Raw genomic sequence first — 26,924 nt, 5'->3', positions numbered from 1 at the left:
GCCGGGCGGTGGTGGCGCACGCCTTTAATCCCAGCACTCGGGAGGCAGAGCCAGGCGGATCTCTGTGAGATCGAGGCCAGCCTGGGCTACCAAGTGAGTTCCAGGAGAGGCGCAAAGCTACACAGAGAAACCCTGTCTCGAAAAACCAAAAAAAAAAAAATAAATAAATAAAATAAAATAGGACATTATTTTCATTTTAATGGCAACATTTTCAAGACATAATTCACATACACGGTTTTTATATGTCCTTAGAGCTGCGGACTTATCACCCCTAGTTCCAGGACTGTTGGTGTGTTCTATGTAACAAGGGTCGGTTGAAGAAAGAAGTCACACTTTTAAGGCCTATGTGGCAGCAGGAAGGTCCAGCCTCTTCTGGTGGGCTGAACTCCGAACAGCCATCCAAAGGTGTATTTATTGATAGTTACACAAAGTTATTTTTTGGGTAAAGTATTTCCTCACACCAAGGTCCCTAATCTAATCTAGATGTCTCTCTAAAGGAAGCATCACAGGCCCTTATGACTTTACTCCTTTATGGTGTGTCGTTTGCTATACACAATAACCCAAGAGCCTCAGAGGTGTGCTAGGGTCATCTTGTGACCAAAGTCATGGGATGGCTGCAACACCCCTTCAGTAAAACAATTCTACAAATCACAGAAAGCAATCACTGTTTTCTACAAAGATTCTTTCCTGGTTACCACATTGATTCTTCAAGGTCAAAGTACTTATAGAAAACAGCTATTCAGCCTAATGTCTACCACAGATACAGCGACCCTGCTAAATTCCTACAACACAGAGCATTCTCATCAGCTCTGAAATAAGCACAGCAGTCATTAGCAGTCACCCCAGACTTCCCTTTGCCTGGCTCTAGTCAGCTACCAGCCTACTTCCTGTCTCTGGGAATTCCCTTTCTTGAGATGTGTCCTATAAGTGGTCCCTATAACATGGTCCGCTGGGACTGACCTCTGACAGCTGGCATCATGTAATCATTTTATGACAAAAAAAAAATCTTCCCATTGTGTGATTATGGGAAGCCATCTCTCCCTGCTGGGGACGCATAAATCCCACCCTGAAAATCTAAACTGTTCAGGCAGTATTAATGTATTCGTGGTTTTTTGGGAGGAGACTGGTAACTGAACCATAGGAAGCCAGATCAGGAAATGTACCTTTCAGATTTATTAGGTCATAAAACTTTCTTTGTAGCTATAGAAAGGATGGCAGAAATGGTCTAGCCTCTTCCCTCATCTGACAGACAAGTTAACTGAGGCCTAGAAAGAGGAAGTGCCTTGTTTCTGGACCCAGGTCCCCTTTCCACTTCTTGCTTGAGACATTTCCTTTCTGGTGTATACAAGGGAGGTTTATAAGCCTCCCTTGCAGTTCGGCTTCTCCATGGGAACAGCAGCTCATTGGCAAGTGGGCATTGGTGCATCTCGGGCCTCTTCTTGGAGGCAGGACTTTTCCCATCTCTTGGCTCTAGTCCCAGCTCTCTGGCCTCTAGACCCCCCTGGGCCCCACCTCCCAGCCCTGCCCTGGAGGTTGGAGTTTCAGGAACTGAACAGCCAGGCAGCCCCAGACAAAACAACCAGAGGACTCATAGCAGGAAGACAGCTGAGTCAAGACAAGTGTGAAGGTCAGGACTAGAGCCAGATGCTTATCAGGGGAAAGTGGATGGAGGTGGTGTGGGCCGAACTGTCAGCTGTCTCCCTGCAGTTAATAATAGACACATGCTGGCCATTCAGAGACGTCTAAAAAAGACAATCAGCCCCAAGCATTCACCACGGGCATGCGAACAAGGTTCCCATCATTTTCTTATTTCTTACCCTGGAGACTGAAAGTAATTTTTCAATGAAAGTGTCATTCACATGTTGATACATGCTTCTGTAAAAGGCACCTTTTCCCAGGAAAGCCAAAGCTACAGAACTAGGTCGAGCTTGTGAGTCACAGCACAATTAGGGGCTGCAGGCCAGCTGGCCGGGTGCCCCCAGTTGGGTCCTGATGTGGTCAGTTGGGGGAGACAGCCTTAGGCTTGTTTGGGTGACCCGGCCCCCTTTACTTCACCTGCTCTGTCTGGACACCGGGCACTGCAGCCTCGTCCTGGCCCCTGCAAGCAGTCTCTTGCACCACCCCAGCCACCCCAGCCTGAGGTCTGGCATAGGGCAAGCTTTTCCCACGTGGAGCCGTCTGGGAGACTGTACCGGAAAGAGGGGCTGCCAATGCTTGGAAGTGCCAGTGTGGGCTGGAAATCAAGGCCAGGCTCCCTGGCTCCACCTCCTCTTCCTTCTTTATTCATTAGGAGGAAAGAAAGAGGTCACAGGAAACTCTCGGGAATTTTATGCAAAAGACAGGGGCAGAGCCCACCTTTTTTGGGGGGGCGCAGATAAGGTCTCATATATCCAGGTTGTCCTTGAATTCACTATCTATTTAAGGATGACCTTGAATTTTTGATTCTCCTGCTTCCACCTCCTGAGTGTTAGGATTACAGATCCTCTCCTATTGGGGATTGAACTCGGGGCTTTGTGTATACTGGATGCTCTGCCAACTGAGCCATATCCCTAGTGCCCTCATCTCCAGTTTTTAATCATAAGAAATAACTGAACCAGGCATGTATTTGGAAAGCAGAGGCAAGAGTATTGCCACAAATTCAGCCGGGACTACATAGTGAGACCTTGAGTGTCCTCCCACCCCGCCCTCCTCCCCAAAAAAAAGGGGAAAAATAAGATGGCCTTGCCCTATGCCAGTGGACAAAATCCTCATTGCATGAGCTTCACCCCTGGGACACCAAGGAGTGTGTCTGCACTGTTTCCTTCTTGTGTCTCTCTGCAGGCAGTACCGGGTGATGATGGCGCAGGCTTTTGTTTTCGGGTTAATCTTAGACCTCCGCCACTGGTTGTTCCTGCTGCTGCTCAGCCTCTGCCCTTCGTGCGTCTTTTCTCCGCCCAGGCCCGCCTCTCTTGCCTGTAGCCCGTGTTCAACACCCCGGACTTTACAGTCACAGCCCCACTCAGAAAAGGGGTTCTGGTTTCCTGGAATGTGTTTCTCTGCCTTCTCCCCTCAGTCCCAGCACGCACTGGAGCCCTGCTGACTGAGGCTGGCATTGGAATTTAACACAGTGGGGCATACAGAACACAGCCATCCAGTCTGAGTTTGAGGCTTATGAACCTGGTGGGACGTCTTTGCTGTGATTACTGAGTTATACTTTTTCTTACCTCCAGGCACATCTGCTTACAACAGGAAGCCCCATCTCCAACTTGCTTTATACCCCATCAAGCCTACAGGTTTCCCTGACCCTTAGAGAAAGCAGTCCGAGTTCACTGTCAGAGGAGGAGCCCTGCAAGTTTCCCTTGGGCCCACGCCTCTTTCCTCGGAGCTTTCCAACCCTCCTCCCCACTCTGCTCATCTGGACTTTTGCCTTTGGCCTCTCAGGCCATTCTCCAGTTCAGCAAGAACTCTCACAAAGGGAGCTTTTCTTGGGGACAAATCGTCTGTTCCCCTCCATGATTGTTCTGCACACTCCTCCCCATCTGTTCCCCTTCCTGATTTTGCAGCACACACCACCCGCCACCAGCTGCTGGTTCTGGTTCTGTCTCAACATGCTACTCATACCTGCCTTGGGTCTCAGTTGCCTGTATTTCTACCCTTACAAGGAAGGTCCCAAGGTGTGGACTCAGTGTGCTGTGTGAGGATGTCAAGGTGTGGACTCAGTGTGCTGCGTGAGGATGTCAAGGTGTGGACTCAGTGTGCTGCGTGAGTATGTCAAGGTGTGGACTCAGTGTGTTGCGTAAGGATGTTCCAGGCACTTTCTTCTTCCTTCAGTGACCGGCTGGTTCCAGCAATTGGTGTTGCTAATTTCACCCTGCAGGTTGCTCCTTCTTGCTGCCCTGTGTGTCTCCTTCAGTGCATGTCCCCCCAGCAGGGAAGTGTGTTGAGCAGTCAAGTGTTTGCCAGGTAAGCCTGAAGACCTGAGCTGACTCTCAGCACCCATGTAAACCGCCAGGTGGGGTGTCACGCGTGTAGTCCCAGCACTGGGGAGGTGGAGACAGGATAAGCCGGCCAACCGAGCAAAATCGGCAAGCCCCAGGTCCCAGTGAGAGACCCCATCTCAAAACAAACCAACAGCCGGGCGGTGGTGGCGCGCGCCTTTAATCCCAGCACTGGGGAGGCAGAGGCAGGTGGGTCTCTGTGAGTTCGAGGCCAGGCTGGTCTACAGAGTGAGTTCCAGGACAGGCTCCAAAGCTACACAGAGAAACCCTGTCTCAAAACACCAACCAACCAAACAACCAATCAACCAACCAACTAACCAACCAACCAACAAGGTGATGGATGTTCTGAAGGATGACATTCGTGGCTTACCTCTAGCCCTCGTGCACACATATCCATGTGCGTGTGCAGACTAACAGAGTGGGGGGTGGGGTGAGCAGGCAGTGCAGGCATGAGGGCTGCGGCTTGAGGTGGGAGTGCTGGGGGCTTGGCTGAAGTTGCACTCCAGCCCCCAGCTGCCCTCTTCTGCCCTGGAGTCCAGCACAGACGCTACCCTGTGATTGGTGCAGGTGGGAGCACTTGCAATGGGCCCCTGGAGTCGGGGGAGGTTTTCTCCTGGGCCTACGTTGACTTAGTAGCTAGCTCTTTGTAGTTACTTGTCATTAGGTCATGCTTCAGACTGACCCAAATATGAAATACAACACAGGACTCTGGGGCAGCCCGAGGATGAAGAAGAGGACATGCCCGGTGTGTACCCATGTGGCTGTAGATTCTCAGCAGGGTGATCTGATCATCTGTATTTAAGATCTGCTGGCATTTGAAGGCTTCAGCCCCAGAGGCTGGACCTCCCATGGTGACTGTTGTCTGTTGGGAAGGTGATGGTGACAGCTGAGGAGTATGTCCTACCCCTTCACACACTGGACCTTTCCCAAAGATCACTCCCGGTTTCCTCCACACCCGCAGGGGGCTTGCTGTGTGTGTCTGCGTTATTTCTAATGGCTTTGCCAGTGGGAGAATGCTTACTTGGGTCTGTGGGAGCCCGGGGAAGATTTTTTTTCTAGACTCCTGGGCAGGACTTCAGGCTCCACAGCAGCCAGAGTTGCAGGAGGCAGTCTCCTAGATAATGGCTTCTGGACCTCAGGCGGTCGAGGGATCAGGGTGGTCAAGGCCCTTCCAGTGTGAATGGACACACACATTCCTCACTGGCCTTCCTCTCCAACTTCTGTCCAAGGCATTCTAGTGCCTTGAAATGACTTGTGTTACTTGGCCAGGCCTACATGGCCGAAGGAAGCCAATCTGAACTTGAAATGCCAGAGAGGAAGACATGTTGTCCCTTCATGGGCCTGCCCAGGCCCTTTCATCCCCTTGGCCTCCTGCTGAGCAGGTCCTGGTGTGACCCTTGTGTGTTTTTCCTCTTTCTTCACACCTCTCCTTTCCTTGAGTCTTGGTTTCTGTCGTAAATGACCCACACTTTTATTTAAAGTCTTTCAGATATGAATTCAGGTATGACTGCCTGTGTTAGTATTGGAGTTGAAGAAATTAGAGGGGGGGAATTGATTTGAGAGCTGGTAAGTTCCACCCAGCAGAACTCTCTCACTGTGAAGTAGAGGAGCCCCAGCCTGAGGAGGGGGTCTGCCTGTGGTTCTATAGCTTGCCTCTTCTGTCTGTGGGCACTTCCTGACATTGCAGATCACCAAGGACAAGGAAGGCTCCTCATCTCACAGCAGATGTGAGCCCCTGTAGACGGTCAGTGGGCTTCCTTGGCTCCACAGAGTGGGCCAGACCTCTAGAAACCCTAGCATGGCTTTAAAAGTCAGAAGAAGTTGAAATGCTGACAGACTGGCATCTTTGGGCATGGACCCATCTAGTCACAACAGGGTGCTGTAGCTACAGTCAGAAGGGTCCCACCTGTTTTAATGCTCTGCAGTCGCTGCCTTGAGATTCTCAGTCTTTTGAACAAAAGCTTCATTTTCATTTACCCTGGGCCCTGCAGATGATGTAGCCAGTGTTGAATGTAGGACAGGGCATCAAAATGCCAAGGATTTGATCAATCTGTACTTGCAACTGATTTGAATTTGGGGAACAGGCCGTTCCCTGGGAATAAAGGAGGATTCATTTCTTTTCCCTCGAATACACTGTGTTCTGTTTCCCAAATTAGCTGTGCGTATCAACTCTGCAGAGAAATTAGATGGCGGGATTGTTCTTGCTGGAAGTGAAGGTTGGGCTGCTGGATTTGCACCCTGGCCGGATCTTCCAGTTCAGAAGTGTGAATTGGCTTCCCACAGTGGTGTGTGCTGGAAGAGGTTGAAAGAGCTGGGGCTAGGGATGGAGGCCACGAATGTAGAATGCAGAGATCAATGGGGAGCCTCTGTGCATGGCTCAGTCTCCTGCTTTGCTTCTCTCCATCTCTGAGGCTTTTTGGGGGGAGGTGGGGAGCAGGTGCTGGGTTTCCTGTAGCACAGGCTAGCCTGGAACTTGATAGGCATCAAGGATGACCTTAGATTTCTGATCCTCCTGTCCTCATCTTCTGAGTATCGGGATTGCAGGTGTGGTTCCACTATGCCTGGATTACTGCGTGGTACTGGGGACCCAAGCCATGGCTTCCTGCATACTAGGCGAACACTCTTATCAGTTGAACGACATCCTTAATCCAGTTCTGGGGCTTTGAGCAACACACTTTCCTTCTGTATAGATTCAGGCATAAGAGCCACCCTGCAGGCTTTGAAGAAAAACTAGAGGAAACATCTGTGTCTAGCATTGTGCTTAAGCCCATAGTCTTATTGGCTAGTATTGCCTAGTATTTTACTGCCAATATTGAAGGCTGGGTGGGATTTGACTAGCTGTAGGGAAGAATAAAGTATTCCAGGCAGGAAGCAAAATGGGTGTGAGTACAGAGGGCTGGAGTGGAGCCCCGTGTTTTGGGGACTGAGAGGGAGGAGACTAACATTCTTAGAAGATCCGGAAACACAGGCAGAGCCCCTTGGAGCTGTTGTAAGGCACTGGCCCCCAGTGTTGGCAAAGCAAGAGCTAGCTAATGATGATAGCGGAGACCTTGGCTTGGGCAGTAGTGCTTCTCTGTGCAGTATGTCACTCGGGGTAGCTGCTGTGTGACAGAAGGACAGAGCCTGTGACATCTTTGTTAGGTTTTTGTCACTGTGACAAAATTCTTGCTACGAACAACTCGGGAGGAGAGTGGTTTTTGTTCTGTGTTGTTTTTTTTAGACGAGATCTTAGGAATCTCAAGCTGGCATTGAACTCAGTATTGTAGCCAAGGATGACTTTGAGTTTCTGGTCCTCCGGCCTGCCTGGAATGCTACCAGCAACTGCACCCGGTAACCTAGGGCTTCCTTCGTGGTAGGCAAGCAGTCTGCTGACCGAGTTACACCCCCAGTGCCAAGGGAGGAAAGATTTGTGGTGAACTGGCTCCGTTTCAGTGGGCTTGTGAGACACTTGCAGGAAGGGGATGCGGGGAGAGAGGAGGGGGGGGAGGAGGATGGGAGTGAGGGGAGAAGGGAAAATCTGGAGACCTAAAGGTGCACCCCAGTGGTCTCCTTTCAGCCAGGCCCCATCTCCTGCTATCCCCCAATGATGTCACCACACGACTACTTCATCAGTGGGTCAGCCCATTGGTGAAGTCAAAGTCTTTCAGTGATTGGACCCATCACCAGTTGGCGACCAAACAAACCTTCCTTCAGCATATGAGCCTTGAGGGGGACACTTCGTGTGCAACCCATAATACTCAAGCAGCTGCAGCGGATGAGCTGTTTTCCCTCTACACACTTTCCACATGTTAGTGCTTTGCAGTAGCCCTTACACTGGGGGCTGCCAGGGCCCCTTGTCCACGGGACCCTGTTTGGGAGATTTCATTCTTCTCTGCGTCTTTCACACCGGGTGTAGGGATTCAGTGGTATTGGAAGTTCCCAAACTTTCCTGGCTTGTGACAGTCTCAGTGTATCTGAACTGTGTGTTCCTCTCCTTCCTAGAAGACAGTATGTCACAGTAAATTTTTTATTTATGGCTTTCCCAGGCCAAAACTATACCAAAGAGTTCCATTTGTCGAGCGTGATATCCAAACAACTTATTAGTAGTCATTAGGGAAAAAACAATTACCTTTCATTTCACAGTCACCACTGTTTCCCATGAAGGGGATATATGTCCCTCTTGATGACTCTTCAGGTATCCACTTAGAGGAACCAGAGTTAGCTGAGTGAGTCTCACTTGGGGGATTGCTAATCAGATGGCTCTGTGGGGCGTCTTCTTGATTGCTAATTGTTAGAGGAGGGCCCAGCCCACTACGGGCAGCACCATTCCTAGGCAAGGGGTCCTGGACTGTGTAAGGAAGCTAGCTAGGGAAGCCAGGTGGGAGCGAGGGAGAGCGTGCCAGGAAGCAGTCATTCCTCCACGGTTTCCTCATGAGTTCCTGCCCTGATTTCCCTGGATGGTGGATTGTAACTGTAAGACGAAAGAACCCATTTTCTCCTCAGGTTGCTTTTGGTTGTGGTATTTATAGCAACAACAACAATAACGGGAAGGCAAATGAGACTAGTGGCCCTTGACCTTTCCGGTATCAGAGTCCGTACTGCTTCCACGGTTTCCAATGCTGAGTCATTTCTCCGTGCTCTGTTCCTTTCATCAAAGCAACTGCCGGTGGCCTCACCTTGTGGGGATAGGGAATCATCCCAGGAATGTGGTGACACACAGTTTTGAAACTGAACAACCCTGAACTCATTTACAAGATGTCCACTAGATACTGCTGTCACCAGGAAGGGGGAGTATCCCATGGATTTGCCGTGTGCTCTGAGGCGCCTTGTAACAGAGAGTGAGAATCATGGCGTTGAGCTCCTCATGACCTTCTCTATGACTCCATTCTCATCTCCGCAGGGCATTCCTGCCTTAGAGGTGAAGGAAACACAGATTTTCATGTATCTAAACTACATACCTCCTGTGTGTGTATTGTTTTGAGAGCTACTCAAAAGAAACAAAGGCAAAAAAGTCCATCTGTGATTTTTTTTTTCATTTTTACTGTAACCAGTTTTTGTAAACGTGATCATATGATCATGTATGATGTCAGATAGTCAGCTTTGTGTTTGTGTGTCTTCAGGCTTCTCAGCCATGGATTCAGTGGGCCACACAACGGCTCTCTCTGGGTATCAGTCAGCGATCATCAATTTATTTACCTTTTTTTTTTTTTTTTTTTTCCCGAGACAGGGTTTCCCTGTGTAGCTTTGCACCTTTCCTGCAACTCACTTGGTAGCCCAGGCTGGCCTCAAACTCACAGAGATCCGCCTGGCTCTACCTCCCGAGTGCTGGGATTAAAGGCATGTGCCACCACCGCCCGGCTATTTACCTTTTTTCATTTAGAGACGGAGCCAAGTGGGCCAGGGGCTGCTGAGGCTGAATAGGAGCTTGAAGTCCTCAACGTCCGGCTTCCAGCTCTAGCATGGTTAGGGTTACGGACTGTGTGACTCTGCCCTCCCTCTTCAGGCAGTGCTGAGGATGGAACTGAAAGCCTCTGGTGGCTAGCCCTGCCTTCTACCCACTGAGCTACATTAATTACCATGGTGATGTCATTGTCACCTGTCACTTATCTGTCTTCCATCTATCACGTATATGTTCCCTCCCACTGTGTGTGTGTGTGTATATATATATATATGTATAATTTTCTTGTATGCATATACTATATATAGTTAATGCAAATATCTATATAATTTAGTTTTCTTACATGCACAGAAGAAACTTTTATCTGTACTGACCATGTGTAGGCTTCCACCTTGTGAAAATTCCTTAAACAGTAGGATAGTGACCATTTACATGACATTTACACCGTATTGGCTACGTTTAGATATCTAGAACCCACTTACCATGCGTGGGAGGATGTGTAAGTTGCATGAAACACACCACGCCCTTTACTTAAGGAACATAAGCATCTGCTGAGGCTCTTGGAATCCGTCCCCCATCAGGCTGAGGGTCAGTTTCTGAACTTGGGGTCCTGTTCTTTTCAGTAAACATTCTGTAATGGGTATGGAAGCTTCTCCAAACTGTGTGTTTCTCTCCTTCCTCATAGAAGGAAATTGCTGAAAGTAGTTAATACTCCCCCCTCTCCGCAAAGGAAACAAAAAGAAAAACAAGACTGAAGAAGGCTAAGTTTGATGGAGCACACCTTTAGTCCCAGCACTCCAGAGGTAGAGGCAGGCATAGTTCTGTGAGTTGGAGGCCAGCCTGGTCTACACAGTGAGTTCCAGGACAACCAGGCCTATGCTATGTACCTTGAGTCAAAAACATAAAGAAATAAATGAAAGTGGTTAATACACACTCTCCGTAAACCTCCAGAGATGATGGGTTTGACATTTATGAAGTGGTGTGCCTAATAGTTTATAAAGGAGAGAGACAGGTCATTTGCTTTCTTGGGATTGAATCCTGGCAGCCATGAGCTCATAAAGTTATAAGAAATTGTTGGCTTTACTTAATGGGCCATTTGTTGTGTTAAAATCAGTAATACTAAATATTTATTAGCTAAGTGGAAAGATTTATCTCTGTAAGTTGCTGTGACTCATCTTTCTGCTTGCTAATCCTGGTTATTTAGAATTTTCTGTTTAAAAATGAAGTCCTATTGTAAGTCGTTCAGGTTTTCTGTCCTGAGGCTCACTGTGCACGTTAGAGGCCTTTACTGCTGACATACATTTTAGAAGTAGGTTATCAGTTTCTACCAAGACTCCTGAGATTTTTCTATGGGAAGTGTATTTTAATCTGTACATTCTCCTGGGGAGAATTGAAAATGTAGCAACTTTGAGTCTCCAAACTGCAAGTCTGGTATTTCTCTGCATTTATTTAGGTCTTATTTAATTTGTTTTGACACTCTTTTGGAGCATTCAATGAATAGTTAGTTCTTGGACAACCTTTGTTAAATATTTTCCCAAGGATTTTAATTTTTTTGATGTCGCTACGATATTTTAAAGTTTTTTTTGTTGTGATTATTTATTGCTAAATATACAAAATCTAATGGATTTTGTATATTGATCCGTTTTCTTATGGCACTGAAACTCACTTATCCTTTCCAAACTCCATGCCTTTTATTTTCCTCTCTTGCTTCACTGTAGAGGCATCCCCCAGTCCCAGCTTTCTGCTCTGTATAGCCATGGAGCAGTTAGGAAGGGCCTGCCTCAGCCCCATAGACGTCCCTCCTTCTAATTTCTAGGCTAAGGGAACAGTGCAGAAAGAGTGTGGGGTCATGATCCTCAGGGTGTGCTGGACTTGCTGCCTTCAAAGTCGCTCCTTTGGGGTTGAATGCCCACCTGGGTTGCAGTTTGGGCTAGAGCATGTATGACCCAACCGCTGGCCCTTTTCCACAAAGCTGTGTGAGCTGGGAAACAGGCACAGGCTATGATCACAGGTGACCCTTCAGACCAGTGCAGGAGTGGCCACTGTAACACTGTTGAGCTCTAGGACTCACTTGAGTTTGCATAGGTTGCACCTCTGCCTCCCTCCTATCCCTCTTCTTTCAATGATATCCAAAGTGCTCACATCTGCCCAGAGCCTCCTGAACAGCCGTTCTCTTCTTAAGCTATATTCTGTGGCTTCATCAAGCGCTTCCCGGGCAGGGGTCATACATTCTCATTCTGTGAAGCAAACACCGAGCTCTGTGGGTTTGGTGGTTTTTTTTGTTTTGTTTTTTTCGAGACAGGGTTTCTCTGTGTAGCTTTGGTGCCTGTCCTGGAACTCCCTCTATAGATCAGGCTGGCCTTGAACTCACAGAGCTCCACCTGCCTCTGCCTCCCGAGTGCTGGGATTAAAGGCATGCGCCACCACTGCCCAACTGAGCTCTGTGTTCTTATTGTCACTTTTTTTTTTTCCTGATAAGGGACTGAGCTTAGAGGAGTAGAGTATGGTGATGCGACTGAGGCCACACAGTAGCGGATGTGGTGCCCAGAGCCATCAATGACCATTAGAGCGCAGAGCTAGTGTTTGGCATTCTTCCCCTGATGAGGGGTCTAGATGCAGCGACCTCCAGCCCTCTGCATTCCCGGGGAGAGCAGGTTTTGGCAGAGCCAACCTGGCTTCACCTGTAGGGGGTGTCTGTCTGGGTTGACCATTTCATTTCACAAGGAGGTCGGAGGACTGTGGTGGAGACCAGAGCAGCAGGGCCACCAGGGTGTCTGTAGCAGCAGCAGCTCCCTCCAGTTAAATGAGAGAGAAACGGGGGTGGGGGGGGTGGGGGGGTGGGGGGGTGGGGGGTGGGGGGTGGGGGGGGAAGTAACCACCTGCTTTATATATGAAGGTGTTCTGACACAGCAGGTGCAGAAGCCACACATCCCTTCTTGGGTTTACTCTTGGGTTGATGTTGACGTCTCTTCTCCTTGGGTTGACGTCTCTTCTCCTTGGGTTGACGGTTCTTCTCCTTGATGTCTCTTCTCCTTATGTTGATGTCTCTTCTCCTTGGGTTGACGTCTCTTCTCCTTGGGTTGACAGTTCTTCTCTTTGATGTCTCTTTTCCTTGGGTTGACGTCTCTTCTCCTTGGGTTGATGTCTCTTTTCCTTGGGTTGATGTCTCTTCTCCTTGGGTTGACGTCTCTTCTCCCTGACGTCTCTTCTCCTTGGGTTGATGTTTTGTCCGTCTTTGAGCAGTTGTGGGTCCTCCTGTGTTTAGCTGCTTCTGTTCAGTTTCTACATGGATGTTGACCAAGCGACAGTAATGGGAGTCAGCAGCTGGCTTGTCGCTGTCTATCTCTCCTCTCTCTCCGCTCCTTCTGCCTCATCTACCGAATGGGAGAGCCCTGCATCCATTCCCAGAGCCACAGGCTCTTTGTTTTGATGCTTCCCGTCAGGCTGCATGTTCCAGTCATGAACCATCAGGACCAAACCACACACACACACAACTCATCCTGGCGGCAACAGGCCCATTTTATTGGTGAGAAAATGGAGGCTACCCTGTGGACTTAGGATGGGTCTCAGGTCTTCATGTGCCTAGGCTAGACCCTTCTTGTAGCTTTTCTGGTGGACAGACCTTGGAGTCACTTTCCCTGCTCTGTGTGAGAAAGGCACCTGCTTCTCTTTTGAGCCTGAAAAACCCATATTTATGTTCATATTTATGTGGGCAGATCGTCTTATACCTAATATGGCACATCAGAAAGGAGAAGCGAGTTAATTATTCTTCAAGGCAGGAGTCCCACAGCTGTGCTTCTGGTGGTTTCAGAATACCACGTGCCCTCTGGTTGCTGGCCAGCTGGAGTTAAACCTCCACTTGGTTCTTGCCCAGGAAGCTGGTCCCAGGAAGCCCAGATGCACTTGTTTACAGCTGTTTCTCAGTGATGTTTGCCAGACTCTGTGTTCAGAAGGAATGTGAATGTTCTACTCCCATAGTTCCATCTTTTATTTGGGTGTTCAGGGGACACACCAATTAATCACAAGTACATAGAGACCAGGGAGAGGAACTGTGGTAGTTTAAATAAGGACCCACACACACACACCACCACCACCATAGGCTTTGGTACCTCAGCATTCGGTTCCCCATTGGTGGCACTGCTCAGGAAGGTCTTGGTGGTTCAGCCTTGCTGGAGGAAGCGCGTCACTGGGGATGGGCTTTGAGATTAAAAGCCTTTCACCACTTCCAGTTTTTTTCTCTCTCTGGTTTGTGCTCGTGGTTGAGGATGTGAGCTCTGGGCTTCCTGGTCGTGCCACCCAGACAGTGATGGGCTCTCATCTTCCTGGAATGTAACTCCTAATAAACGCTTCCTTCCGTAAGTTGCCTTCTTCATGGTAACCGATGAGAAGCAGATCCATGTGATGGCCATTGTGAAGTGGAAAACCTGTGTATTTGATGAAACCATGGAGTTGCAGGGGAAGGGGGCACTTCCCAGATGTTCCTGTTGTTTATGTTCGTTATTCAGACCATTTGGTATTCATGGGGAAATCCTTGCCTCAGTTTCCCCAAATATAATATGGTAACAATACTTACTTTCAAAGTCCCTAAGAAAATGGAAAGTTAAAAGGCTTTGAAAGCAGACATGTTAAGATGCTTCTGTCATGAATTTGTCAAGTTAGTTTATCTCCCTAGAAGTTGTAGTCCTTTTCCTGAACCTGAGAACATCACACCGTGGGAAGAGAGATCAGATTTCTTGGCTGTGTCCAGCAGCTTAGGGAGGGGAACCAGACTGAGGAGGAACAAGAGAGCACTGGAGGCCTCGTTGTTTTTGGAGGCACCCTTCCAGCATGGGAAGCTGGTTCCTGCATGTCCCTTTGCCCAGCTGGAGTACTGTAGACCTTAGGGAAACAGGAATAATCCACAGATGCCCTGGAACTTCTGGGGGAGCCTGGTGACATGCAGCTGTGATGGGTCACAAGAGGACTGGAAAGGTCCCAGTTCTTAGTCCAGAGCCTAGGGAATGATGGTTTCCCTTCCACAGAGGGGTGTGTGTGTGTGTGTGTGTGTGTGTGTGTGTGTGTGTGTGATGTTAATATACAGATGGGTATATGTGCACATATGCTCATAATGCTCATGTGTATGATTATACAAATGTGTATGTACAAATGTGCATGTATGTATGATCATGCAAATGTGTATATGTGTGCATATGCTCATATTTGTTCTGTATGTGTGCGTGTTGGCATATGTGTGGAAGTGTATGTGTGTGTTTGTCTGTGTGCCTGAGTGTGCGTGTATGTATGTGTGTGTTGATACTTCAGTGCATTGTGGCGCCCTCTAACCCAGATCTTGTTCCAGGCTCCAGCACAGGCCTAGCATCACTCAACTGTCTCCTCTTTGCTTTGGTTCTCAGGGCAGGAAGATCCCAACAGTCTGCGCCATAAATACAACTTTATTGCCGATGTGGTGGAGAAGATCGCTCCTGCTGTGGTTCACATTGAACTATATCGCAAGTAAGGAGCGCCTTCCTTTTCCCGTAATGTCTGAAGCTCTCACTAATAAATGACAGAGCTATTTTTGAAGCACATTAAAGTGTCAGGAATGTCACTGGGTAGATTCCTATATTATGATAGAGTTCCCTGCCTTAGGAAAATTTTCCTATTTAAATCTATAATCTTGGCCCTTCTTTTAATAACTCTCTAGCTCTGAAGAGATTCCCAGGGAATATTTTCTAAGTGGAATTTTTGATTCATTCCAAAAAGTAGCTTCGTGTTATTTTTAAAACGTTAAACACTTGCTGGATGTGCATGGGCTGCTCTTGCAGAGTCTTTTCCTTGTGTATGTTTGTGAGTGTTTTGAGGTGTTCAAGCTTAACTAATGTCTGTTTCAGGCTTCCCTTTTCAAAGAGGGAGGTGCCCGTGGCTAGTGGGTCTGGATTCATCGTGTCCGAGGATGGACTGATTGTGACAAACGCTCACGTGGTAACCAACAAAAACCGGGTCAAGGTTGAGCTGAAGAACGGAGCTACCTATGAAGCCAAAATCAAGGATGTGGATGAGAAGGCAGACATCGCTCTTATCAAAATTGACCATCAGGTGAGACGCTCCTGAGGCCCGAGTGCCTCCCCAGCCTGCACAGCCCAGCTCTCAGATGCCAGGCCTGGAGAGAGTGAGGACACCAGGGTTCTTTGGTGCCCTGGAGCTTACAGCAACGATGCAGAAGCTGTAAGGCCAGACAGCTCTCACCAGAGGGGCCTGGGCCGGAGAGGAGGGACTCGGGAAGCTGACTCTCAGATCAGAGGTTTTAAGTTTAATTAATTAGTTAATTGGTAGCATTTTATCTTTATAAAACAACAGACTCTAAAGAAGTTAATGGATAACTGGGGAGAATAGAGACTCCTATCCCTGATGGTGAGGCATCTGTTACAAAGATATTTGTCTCCATATACATAACTGGAGGTGTCCTGGATTCTCAGTATGTATGCAATGGATTTAAAAAGATTTTTAAGAATTATTTTTGATCCTGTGTTGAGTTTGTATGTGAGTATGTACTTAGAGATGTTGGATACCCTGGAGCTGGAGTTACAGGGTTATAAGCCACCTGACAACTGAATCTTTGTGACGTGGGATGTCTGCAAAAGCAGTGTGTTCTTTCAGCCGGAGTCTTCTCTCTAGGTCCTTGTTAAGCTTTCTATACTCAAGGTTTTGGGAACCTTAAGACAAAATTAACATCTCCTTGAGCCCCTTAGAATCTTTCGTGTGCTAATGCACACATAGCCCACTGCAAAAGGGCTAGAATGCCATATCTGCCCAAATTATGATTTTCTATGAGCACGTGAGTTTGGGGCAGGACCAAACATAGTGAAAGTGAGCTCAATCTGAGAAATGCTTATATGAAATTGCTTTGGAGGTTGGGGGTGTTTGCAGCTCAGATTCTACTTCTAGTTTTACCTGTATTAATTAATTTATTTTTTAATTAATTAATTAGGGTTTTTGTGTGTGTGTGTGTGTGTGTGTGTGTGTGTGTGTGTGTGTGTGTGTGATTTTTGAGACAGGGTTTCTCTGTGTTTCACTTTGTAGACCAGGCTGGCCTCAAATTCACAGAGATTCACCTGTCTCGGCCTCCCAAGAACTGGGACTAAAGGTGTGCGTCACCACGCTTGCATTTTTTTTTTTTTGGTTTTTCGAGACAGGGTTTCTCTGTGTAGCTTTGCGCCTTTCCTGGAACTCACTTGGTAGCCCAGGCTGACCTCGAACTCACAGAGATCCGCCTGGCTCTGCCTCCCGAGTGCTGGGATTAAAGGCGTGCGCCACCACCGCCCGGCGCATTTTTTTTTTTAAATTAAAGGAAAAGAACATTTTTTTTTTTAAATTTGATATTCTGTTTGCAGTTATTTTTGCTCAGCAAAGTCTCATGTAGCACGAGTTGCCTTCAAACACATTTTAAAACTTGTAGGTGGCTTTGAACCTTTGATTCCCCCGTCTCTACCTTCTGTATGTGAGAATGCAGGACCAAGCCAGGTTTATACAGTATTGCAAATCAAACCAGAGCATTGTGGGAGCTAGGCAAGCACTCTACCAACTCGGCCACATCTTCCAGCCTTGTTTAGCAAAGTCTTCACACCTGACACTAAATCCAGTTCTTACTGGATCACCAGCAGAACTTCCCACTCCACCTCATGTAGATCACATGGTGATGTGATCTCTGTTTGCACAGTGGTGAGACTGCAGTTTCTGCTTTCTTCCTGTCCTCAGAAATTCCTTTAGATGGAAGGTAGGAGGGTCAGTGGGAATTTTGTGGTTGGCGCAGTAAAAGACACCCGCCCGCCCGGTAGTTAATGAAGTATAGTTCTTCTTGTGAAGCTCTTGCTTGCTTCTCATCTGACTGTTACCTATGAAATCAGTTAGGTGTGAAGTCCTACTGTGTGCTCTGGCTATTGGATAGAGAGACAGCTCAGTGTAGTGTTGGGGCAGTGGGACGCTGGGTCCTTTTATCCTTTTGAAATAGCATTCTTTCAGAAAACCACAGGACCAAGCATTCACCCCCACACCTGACCCATTCCCTTACCTTCTCAGAGGCTGAGCGGTGAGGACAGGACTGAAGGGCTGTAGTAGACACAGGCTCTGTGCCCATGTGGGTGACTGACTTTAGTGAGGTCACAGCTGTGTGTTATTTCTGCTAGGTTACTGTGGAATTTCTATCAAGAGTTTATCTTTCTAAATGTGTTTATTTGTTCCAAGATAGTTGGGCCAGGCTCTGCCTCCACATCTAACCTTTCTCTAATATACAGGGTAGCTGTGTTATTCCCACTTTATAAAGGAAGATAGAGCCGGGCAGTGGTGGCACACGCCTTTAATCCCAGCACTCGGGAGGCAGAGGCAGGAGGATCTCTGTGAGTTCGAGGCCAGCCTGGTCTACAAAGTGAGTTCCAGGAAAGGCGCAAAACTACAGAGAAACGCTGTCTCGAAAAACCAACAAAAAAAAAAAAAAAAAAAAGGAAGATAGAATGCTCAGAGAATGCGCCTGCTCCTTATCGCACCTAGCCTCCCCAGAGCCAGGCTGCAGATTCCAGGTACCCAACTCCATAGGGACAGAGCCTGGCCTTTATACATGGGATGGAATAGCACGACCTTAAATAGGTTGGCACATCCCCATTTAGGAATGCTGCTAGCAAGGTGTCTAGAATGCGGTGGTAGCACCGGAAGGAGGTTGGCCAGAATAGCCCAGCCAGTGGCCACATGTAGGACCTTCAGACCCACTGAGTTCATGGAAGACAGCCAGCATTGGGGGCCTCCTGGCCATCTGCAGGCAGGGCTCTGGCCTGCGTGGTGTGTGAGCTGTCTCCTCAAGTAATTTCATGTTTGGAATGCGTGGGTGCATACCATGTGACGGCTTCCAGCCCAGGGATATTCTTTTCTGATTTTGAGCCAATATGGAGACAGGAGCCTCGCGTTACCTCTGGCATATCCAGGCAAAATGTGAAAGCTCTCAACAGAGGAGCTGTGTGTAGGGTTTCTGGCAGTCCCTAGGAGTCTAGCTCTTTAGCCAAAAGCCTGATGTTTGACCTGTGCTGCACATCCCCACCACACAAGGATGTTTGGAAATGTAAAATTGAACTGACGTAGCTCTTGAAAATGGAATTGAAAATGAAAGGCTATTACATTGCAGATGCCCACATCAAAGCCTGATTTCTGCCGACTAGCCCCTCCCCGCCTTTCCTGTTTGTCCCTGTTCTGATGAAGGTTATCTGTGGGGAGAGTGTGGCCTGGATTGTAACAAAGCTTGATTTGGAAAGAACTGGCCACCCAGGTGAATTGAGTTCCTGCCGAATTTACCCCTCAGTGTGTGGTGGGATCAGCGTGTGGTGGGCAGTAGATGGGAGGGGAGCTTGCTTGGTATTGTGTCCTCTTAGGCAACAACAAAGAAACAGGGTGTGGAAGGTCAGAAGAGGATTTTGAGTGTGGTGGTGCATACACCTACAGTCCCCGAATTTGAGGAGGGGGGCGGGGATGTGAAGGCAAGTTCAGGAGCTTAAGGGCATCAAGTTCGAGGTCAGCCGGGACTTCAGGCAGAAAAATCACCCCCAAGGGTGCTTTGTCCTGTGAGAATCTGATTGGACTTCCCCAGAGCCATTTAAAAACAGCCCAGCGAAGCTGGTGTTGGACCACACACCATATGCACAAGTCTAGTGACTAATTTAAGGGCTGGTCATCTGGGCCCAGTGTCTCATCAGCATCATGAGTTTGCTTGAAGGGTTCTGTGACTCACCCTGAAATTGTCCTTTTTGAACCTGTGTGTCATGAAATGGAAGGTGCAGTTGAGACCTGATGTCATTGTCCTCTTGATGTGCATCTCCCTTTTAGAGAGCTCAAGCCATCCTTTCCTTTGCTGGATCTGCTCCTCCACCCTTGGAGAGCCTGGGAGGGGCTGTGAGCCACAGTGCCTCAACACGGCCCAAGTAGGGTGAGCACCTAAAACTGCACATTGTGGTTGCGTTCTGCTCACAGAAAAGGACACAGTGTGTAAGGTCGGCGGCGCAGGCCCTGCCCGAGCAACTTCACTTCCTCCGGCTCAGAGCCTGCCTCACATCTCTAAGGGCTTAAAGCTGCTTGGCTTGCAGTTGCCAGAGAGCTTTCTGGGCTTGTGACCAAAGGACTCTTTTGTTTCTCTCTGCTGAGCCGACACATGTGCATTCACTCTGCTGGCTGTATTTTGAGACCCTAAAGGACTTAGTGGGAAAGGTTCTCATGGGGAAGCTTTGTGGGCCACCCCCTTGGAGGTCTTCCCTCAGCCTCATGGGATGCTCCTGCCCCAGAGCTGAAACTAAGGATCCTCAATGGGGTCAATGTTGGTCTGGAGGTTGGGGGGCAGGTGGGGATCACACATGTAAACATTTTAATGGAAAGCAGCTTTGAGGGCAAACTAGTTCAGCTTGGGCTACAAACTACTTCCAGATGTGTTTAACATGAGCCACTGGCCATGTGTACAGAATATTTTTAACTTTTATCCAAAGGCAGGATTTTTTTTTTTTTCATCCTTTTTCCTGAGCAGTTTAAGAGGAAGATAGAGCCATGAGAGATGGAGGGAAACACAGAAAGTGAACTGATCGGGGGTCTTCAGTCTGGAGCAGGAGCCTGGGCGGAAATACCGGGAAGTGTTAATAAGGTAGAAGGAAGATGCCTTTTGTCACACAGCTGTTTTTCCAGCTGTGCTGATTCCTCTGGCCGCTGTCCCGACCGTCCCATGCAAACCCTCCGTAGGTTCCTTTCTTTCAAAGTGTCCTGAACTCCTTAGGATCACCTGACTTGATCTGGAGCCCCTTCCCTCACCCTTCCGCTCCCCTCGACATCTCCTCACAGATCCCCTGGGTTAGAGCATTCTCTCTTTCTGGCCTTCCCTTGTCCTTCAGGTATTTGATCACATCCTGCTTTAGACCCCAGGGACACCCCTTGTCTGACTCACTGCATAAAGTAGTTCCCCACATCCCAGTCCCCTCAACATCCCCCATCACGGGAGGGACAAGACTCAAGACTCTATACATTCTGTATTTGCTGTCCTTCCTCATTTAAATAGGAATTTGACGCTACTTACAATTTAATTTTCCATTGTTTTTTGGGTGTGTGGGCTTTGTATGTTGCTCAGAATAGCCTGGAACTACTAGGCTCAAGTGATCTTCCTGTTTCAGCTTCCCAGATACCAAAGATTCAGGCATATGACCCTGTGCTGAGCTTCCTTTGATTTTGATTTCTGTCTCTCTGTCTCTGTCTCTCTCTCTGTATGTGTGTGTGTTTAGGCTAGAGGTTGATGTCAGGTGTTTTCTCAACTGCTTTCTTCTTGCCGAACCTGAGCTTATTGATTTGGTTAGACTGGCCGGCGAGCAAGCCCCCCGGATCTCTTACCTCTGTCTCCCCAGCGCTGGGATCACAGGTGTGCGCCTCGCTGCCCAGCTTTTTTGTAGGCTCCGAGGATTGAACTCGGATCCCTGTGCTCACACAGCAAGCGCTTTACTGACTGAGCCGTCTCCCCAGCTCTTCATTTGTTTTCACACTCTCTTCCGCATGAGGAACACATTTCATTCGGCCTTCAGGTCAGGCCGTGGGTGTTGGACGGCTGTGCTGGCTAGTCTTTTGTTAACTCAGCACACAAGCTAGCGTTATCTGGAAGGAGGGACTCTTAATTGAGAAAATGCCTCCATGAGATCCAGCTGTAAGGCATTTTTTTTTAATTAAGTGACTGATGGGGGAGGGCCCAGTCCATTGTGGGTGGGGCCGACCCTGGGCTGGGGGTCCTGGGTTCTGTAAGAAAGCAGGCTGAGCAAGCCAGGGGAAGCGAGCCAGTAAGCAGCACTCCTTCATGGCCTCGGCATTAGCTCCTGCCTCCAGGTTCCTGCCCTGTTTGAGTTCCCATCCTGAGTTCCTTTGATGATGAACAGCGATGTGGAAGCGTAAGCCAAATAAACCCTTTCCTCCCCAACTTGCTTTTTGTCATGGTGTTTCATCATAGCAATAGTAACTGTAACTAAGACACCCAGCATCTGCTCAGAGAAAAGCCAGGCCCACAACTCCCAAGTGTGATGGATTAAGAGAGAGACCATGGGCTAATACCTAGCTCTTCTGAACCAGTTTCAGATGAGGCGGACTGTGCAGCAGGCTGACTGCACAGTCTTGCTTCCATCTCCTGGTTTGGGACTTTGGCCGGATATAGCCTGTGCCAGGGCTACACTGAGCCTGTGGTCTTGGTACCTCAGAGTGCTGATGAGGCAATGAAGTTTCCTGTGGGTTCTTTTCCCTGACGCCAACCACCAGGTAAATATTTGGACACAGCATTTATCCAGGCTTGAGGTAGCTTTCTTCCTCCCCACCAAGGCCTACCAGGGTGCCCGGCCACCTTTGGCCCATCAGTCCCACAGACCTGTTTGAAGTGGCTGAGGCTTAGCCTCTGGGTACTGGTTTCTTTGTTTACTGAGGGTCCTCTTACTGCTGAGCCTGCTGACAGGGCCTGAAGGCTGATGCTTGATCGTGGAGTTCAGAGCAGGGTCACATGGGTGTGTGTGTCAGGACTGGGGTTTTCATATCTAAACCTCTCAACAGTTTGGCCCTGTGTGTGGAGAGTCGGCCACTGGCGATTTGAGTGAGGAAGGCCCAGGCAGCCTCTGGGGATGAGACAGGAGCCAGGGAGGCAGGGTGTGACTCACATGGGTTCTCCTCAGGCAACTTGACTGTCAGAGGATGCTGACTAAGCCCCTGGACTCTTCCAAAAGCAAATCAGATAACCAAAGCCTGTGCATCCTGTGGATGCTGTCAATCTTCCCATAAAGTAAACTGGAGCCTGGAGTAGGTTCCCACCACCCCAGAACCTTCCTATCTGGCTTTTGTGTTTTTTCCATTTTGGGGGCTTTTCTGTGATCTCTCTTGCTGCTCCTTTCTGTGGACTTCTCTCCCAGAACTAGGAGGTCTTCTGCAGCAGTTGCCAAAGATGCCACAGAGACTGTTGATAGGACAAGGCTCCTATTACTGGATTGATATTTACCTTTTTTTAGGGAGGTGAGCATCAATATTTCATGAGGAAAGAAGTGCAGACAGGGATGTGGAGGGTGGCTTTTATCCTGCAGTGCCGGCCCTTTGTCCAGAAGTGAATGACGGCATGGCTCTGTATTGTTCTGACTATAGTTCATTTTGGCATGTGAAAATATTTCACTTCCCCAAACTCAGAAGCTGATCCCTTTGTGTTCTCTGGCCCCGTTTCAAGAACTTCGTTGATGGTTGAGGAAATTCTTTGGCTCCATTTTTCTCTTAATATGGCAATGCCTTTTTTCACTTTGGCACTCTTTGCAGGGAATTAGAGGGAAAATATTGTGGTCCAGGCAAAGCAAGTCTCAGGTCATTGGGAATGTCTCCTGTCCTTCTCACCTAGGGGAGACATTGTAGGGTCTATCTGAGTGTTGCGAGCATGACCATGCGTTAGAGTGCAGATTGGCTCATCGGTAGCCTCTAGTCTTTATCTGGCCCTCCATCTGTTTTATCAATAAAGTTTTATCAGAACACAGCCAGGTCTGTTCATTTATAGAGTCTATGGCTGCTTTCATTCTGTACCAAAGGAGTTGCATACTTGGCCTGGAGACCACAGGGCAAGGGAAGCCAGAATGACTTGCTTTCCAGTGCTTCACAGTGAGACTTTGCCAACGCTAGTGGCAGATAGAATTCTTATTCTGAGGGAACAGGAAGTGCCTGGGAAGAATGTGCTTAGAAGCACCAAGCTAGGAGAGACACCAAGAGACCAAGAAATGGAGGAGGCGAAGCTGACTTCTGTTGTCTTTCTTCATATTTTTTTATTTTGGTTTTTTGAGATAGGGGTTCTCTGTGTATCCCTGGCTGTCCCGGAACTCGATCTGTAGACCAGGCTGGCCTCGAACTCACAGAAATCCACCTGTCTCTGCCTCCCTAGTGCCGGGATCAAAGGCATGCGCCACCACTGCCTGGCACCCCTTGTCTTTCTTTTGGGAGGAGTTTGCCTCTGTGAAAATGAGGCTTTGGTTTTGCCAGACTGAGCAGACAGGAGTGTTAGGTCTGTCCGTTTCTCTGTGGTATTGGTAAAGAGGAATTTACTAGAATTACAAGATGTTTTACAAGTTACTATCCAGCTCTAAGCTCCTCTGGGTCCCTTTTCATTTGCTGGTGTCGTATGTGTGCATTGAACACCGACCGGTCTTGACCAAACACTGTTAGGTTTGTGCATGGAGCAGTGGTGGGCACGAGCCATGGAGCTTGTGGGAGACAGGAGTTGGGTGGTTGGCAGCGAAGGAGACAAGGAGAGGAAGGGCAAGAGTCTTCCCTGGGCTGGAAGGCTTCCATAGGTGGTGTAGGTGGGGGAGCTTGTCTGCAGAAGGGACAGTCCATCTGAGATGGGATGCCATGAGCCAGCCATGGGGGCAGGTGGGAGGTGATGGGTGAAACTGCATCCATCATTCTCCTTTCTGCACAGCCTGGAGGTCCTGGATCTTGGACTATGAGCAAACAGTTATTTTCTAGTGAGTTCTTCATAACTTCTAGAACACAAGGCCAGTGTTTCTGCTTAGCTGTTATCTCTTTGTATTGTCTATACTTCTGACTGGCCTTGGCTAGTGGTTCGTCAGCTCCTCTCCTGGGAACCTCCAAGGCCTTCTTCATGGTCAACTATGCAGTCAATTTCCTGAGAGGCTCAAAATGGAAAGAGTTCTTAATTATCTGGTCACAGGACACAACTGGTTTCTGAACCCTCCAGACCTCTTTCTATGGCAAGGGAGAGGCAAGACCTTGTAGTGGATTGAGTACTGATTGTTCTAATAAACACACTAATTGAAAAGACACTTGTTAAACATGACTCTGGAATCTCATAGCATGAACACTTTATAGATAATTGCAAACCAAGGCATTTCAAGTCAGTTAGCATGGCCAAAATGCTAAGCATTAATTAATATAAGTACCTCTCCCCAATCCAAGACCCTAATGGATCTTTTAAGGTCATTCATTGATTTTTTTTTTCCTAGTTATTTGTTGTGCATCTGCCATGACCCAACACTGCATCAGCAGCCATGCTGAGGTCAAAGGGGCTGATGTATGGAGAAGATTTGACCAACATCCTGTTTCTTCTCCTGTGGGTGCCACAGAATGTAAAGCCTCTGGCTGCTGGCTCCCATATAGAGCTGTTGACATTTTGTGGTCCCAAATAGAGCAAGAGGATATTTGAAGTAGCAAACATTTCTTGATATATCTTACAGGAGACTAAATATTATGGTGGTGTTCATAAACAGTGGGGAGGAAGGAGTTTGCACTTTTCTTGTTTACATTCTTTCTCCTCCTGTTTCCTTCCATCTCTCTCACTTCTTCCATCCCCTTTCTAACCACCTTCTCATGTGTCCTACACCCCCAGACACCAGTAACATGTCAGATGGGGAAATGGATGCTGAAGACACAGCGACACCAATCTCCTGAACCTGGACACATTGGTGATCTCAGTACCCATGCAGCAGGTCCTCCTTTGCCCTGGCCTCTTAGCTCCTTAGTTTCATCCCTCCACTCTTGATGTCATTCATAGCCTTCTTTAATATAAATTCTAAGCATCTCACTCTTGGTTCACTTGGCAGTTGACTATGGACAAGTGATTTGCATTTAGAAGCCCTGGGCTCAGAAAGGTCCTATGCTCTGAGACCATTGTCCCAATTTGATCCTTGCATATGTGTCTTAGATACCTAGTGGAACAGTGATGAATGTTGAGTGGACTTGGAGCCTTGGCTCAGGTGCTTCTTCCTCCTCAAGATAGTCCTGGGCTTCCCACTACCCTGCTCCAGGGACCTCTGACCCTGCCTGCCCCCTTTTCTTTGTGTAGTCATCGTTAACTATATCTCATGCCTGGAAGAGGCATGGGCATTGGGGTTATTGTCACACTTCATAGATCTTAGGGCAGCAAGTTATATAGGGCTTGGAGTGACAGACTAATGCTGTGGGTCACTGGGCAAGGAAAGCTTCTACTCTGATCTAGGTACCCAACATATAAGCACAGTGGTGGTAATGCCGAAGCCCGTGAAGTCGCTCATCATCCGTGGGTTGGGCCTTGGAAAGGAGAGATGCCGGGCTTCACTTCCCTGCCCCAGTTGGTACGGTGTGCAGGTTACGTAGCTGTGTGGCAAAGTGAGTTGTGAGGGTTGTGAGGCCAATTGGGTGTCTGCACTTGCCAATCTGGGAATTTCTTTGTTCTTCAAGGACCAAAGCAAATACAAACCATTAAGCTCTGGGGACAGAATGCAGAAAAAAGGAAAGAGCCTCTGAACCAGGGATCATGTTTGATTTCACATTGCTCTGCAGATGCTATACCTGGTCCACAGCCCGTGGTTCTACCACCCTTGCTGGTCACGGACTGTGTCTCTCCACACCCAGTCTGGAATATTCTCCCCTCACCTTTAGGCAAGTTCTTAGATGGTATATACCCTTTCCCCCGACTTCCTAGCCCCCTCTACTCTCCTCTTTCGGGGTGTGGGGGGATGCACAATTCCCCCTACTGCATAGTTTTAAAGAAAATGAAAGGTTGACATAACTGTTTCCAGAAGGCATGTTGAATCACTCAGTTGAGTTGCAGCCAGTGGCTGCAACATTAGCCTTTGAAGAAAACTTCAGCCAACAAGAGGCCCAGCCTGAGAGCCCCAGCCCTAAACAGGAGTGTGTCGGGCAGCTGGCAAACACAGTGAAACTGCAGACTCAGCAACAAAAATATTTTTTTGTGACTGAGGAACCTGTTGTACTTCTCAAAGGAGAGATAAAGAAGTGATTGACTTGGCTTTTTAGGCTTTAAAAAAAAAAAAGCTGGCAGCTTCCCCTTCATTTTGGCTTCATTGGTTCTAGTATCACTCTTCACTTCACGCTTCAGGGAATGAGGTGAGTGCCTGAGCTGGTAGCAGCCGCGGAACTTGTGAAAGGGCCTGCCTTTTGGCCGTCCTTGCGGGAGGATGGCTGGTCACACTACCACCTCACGATTTCCAGACATCTCTCCTCTTGATGCTTCAGAAGTTGGCAAGGATCTTGAGACCGCATCAGGAGTTGTTTGCCATTTCAGGTCCCCATTCCCTTTCGGATTTTACCCATTTAACTCCCGCTAATGGAATTTCCAGCAACAGCCACATCTGGAAAGATCCCTAGTCATCGTAACTGACTGGCCTCAACTCCTTTATTTGTGGAGGAGATGCAAGTACAAGGTCCAGAGAAATCAATCAAGTAACAGACTGAGTTAATATGGGACCCAGAGCCAGAGAGATGGTTTTGTGGGTAAAGGCGCTCGCTGCACAAACCTGATGATCCGATTGTGAGTCCAGAGCCCATATAAAGGAGGAAGGAGAGAACTGACTCCACAAAGTTGTTCTCGGACCAACATACATGTGCTTTGGCACACACGTACACACTCACAGTAACACAGTAAAATCTGAATATACAGGACTTAGCCCAAACCCAGATGTCCGCTTCTGCCGTGAACACGAAACACCCTGGGGAGTGTGTGTGCACGTGAGCATGTTTGCCTGATTTTCTCTTCGGCACCGGCTTGTTTGATGTTGGACCTCGAACGC

The 26,924-nt window shown here is 48.3% G+C and overlaps 1 protein-coding gene across 1 annotated transcript in view; it reads left to right on the top strand.

The window, feature by feature from the left end:
* The window catches only part of Htra1 (HtrA serine peptidase 1), a 51,531-nt gene that overhangs the window by 12,863 nt on the left and 11,744 nt on the right, over positions 1-26,924 (top strand). Inside the window, exons 2-3 of the mRNA XM_052762965.1 lie at positions 14,748-14,847; positions 15,225-15,429. Of these exons, the coding sequence (XP_052618925.1) occupies positions 14,748-14,847; positions 15,225-15,429 (305 nt within the window). The remainder of the gene's footprint in view (positions 1-14,747; positions 14,848-15,224; positions 15,430-26,924) is intronic.

This window comes from Peromyscus californicus, unplaced genomic scaffold, assembly GCF_007827085.1.
Source record: "Peromyscus californicus insignis strain IS unplaced genomic scaffold, ASM782708v3 Scaffold_4__1_contigs__length_199733344, whole genome shotgun sequence".
NCBI lineage: Eukaryota > Metazoa > Chordata > Mammalia > Rodentia > Cricetidae > Peromyscus > Peromyscus californicus.
The sequence above is the reverse complement of the archived record's forward strand: the minus strand, read 5'-3'. Positions and strand labels throughout refer to the sequence as shown.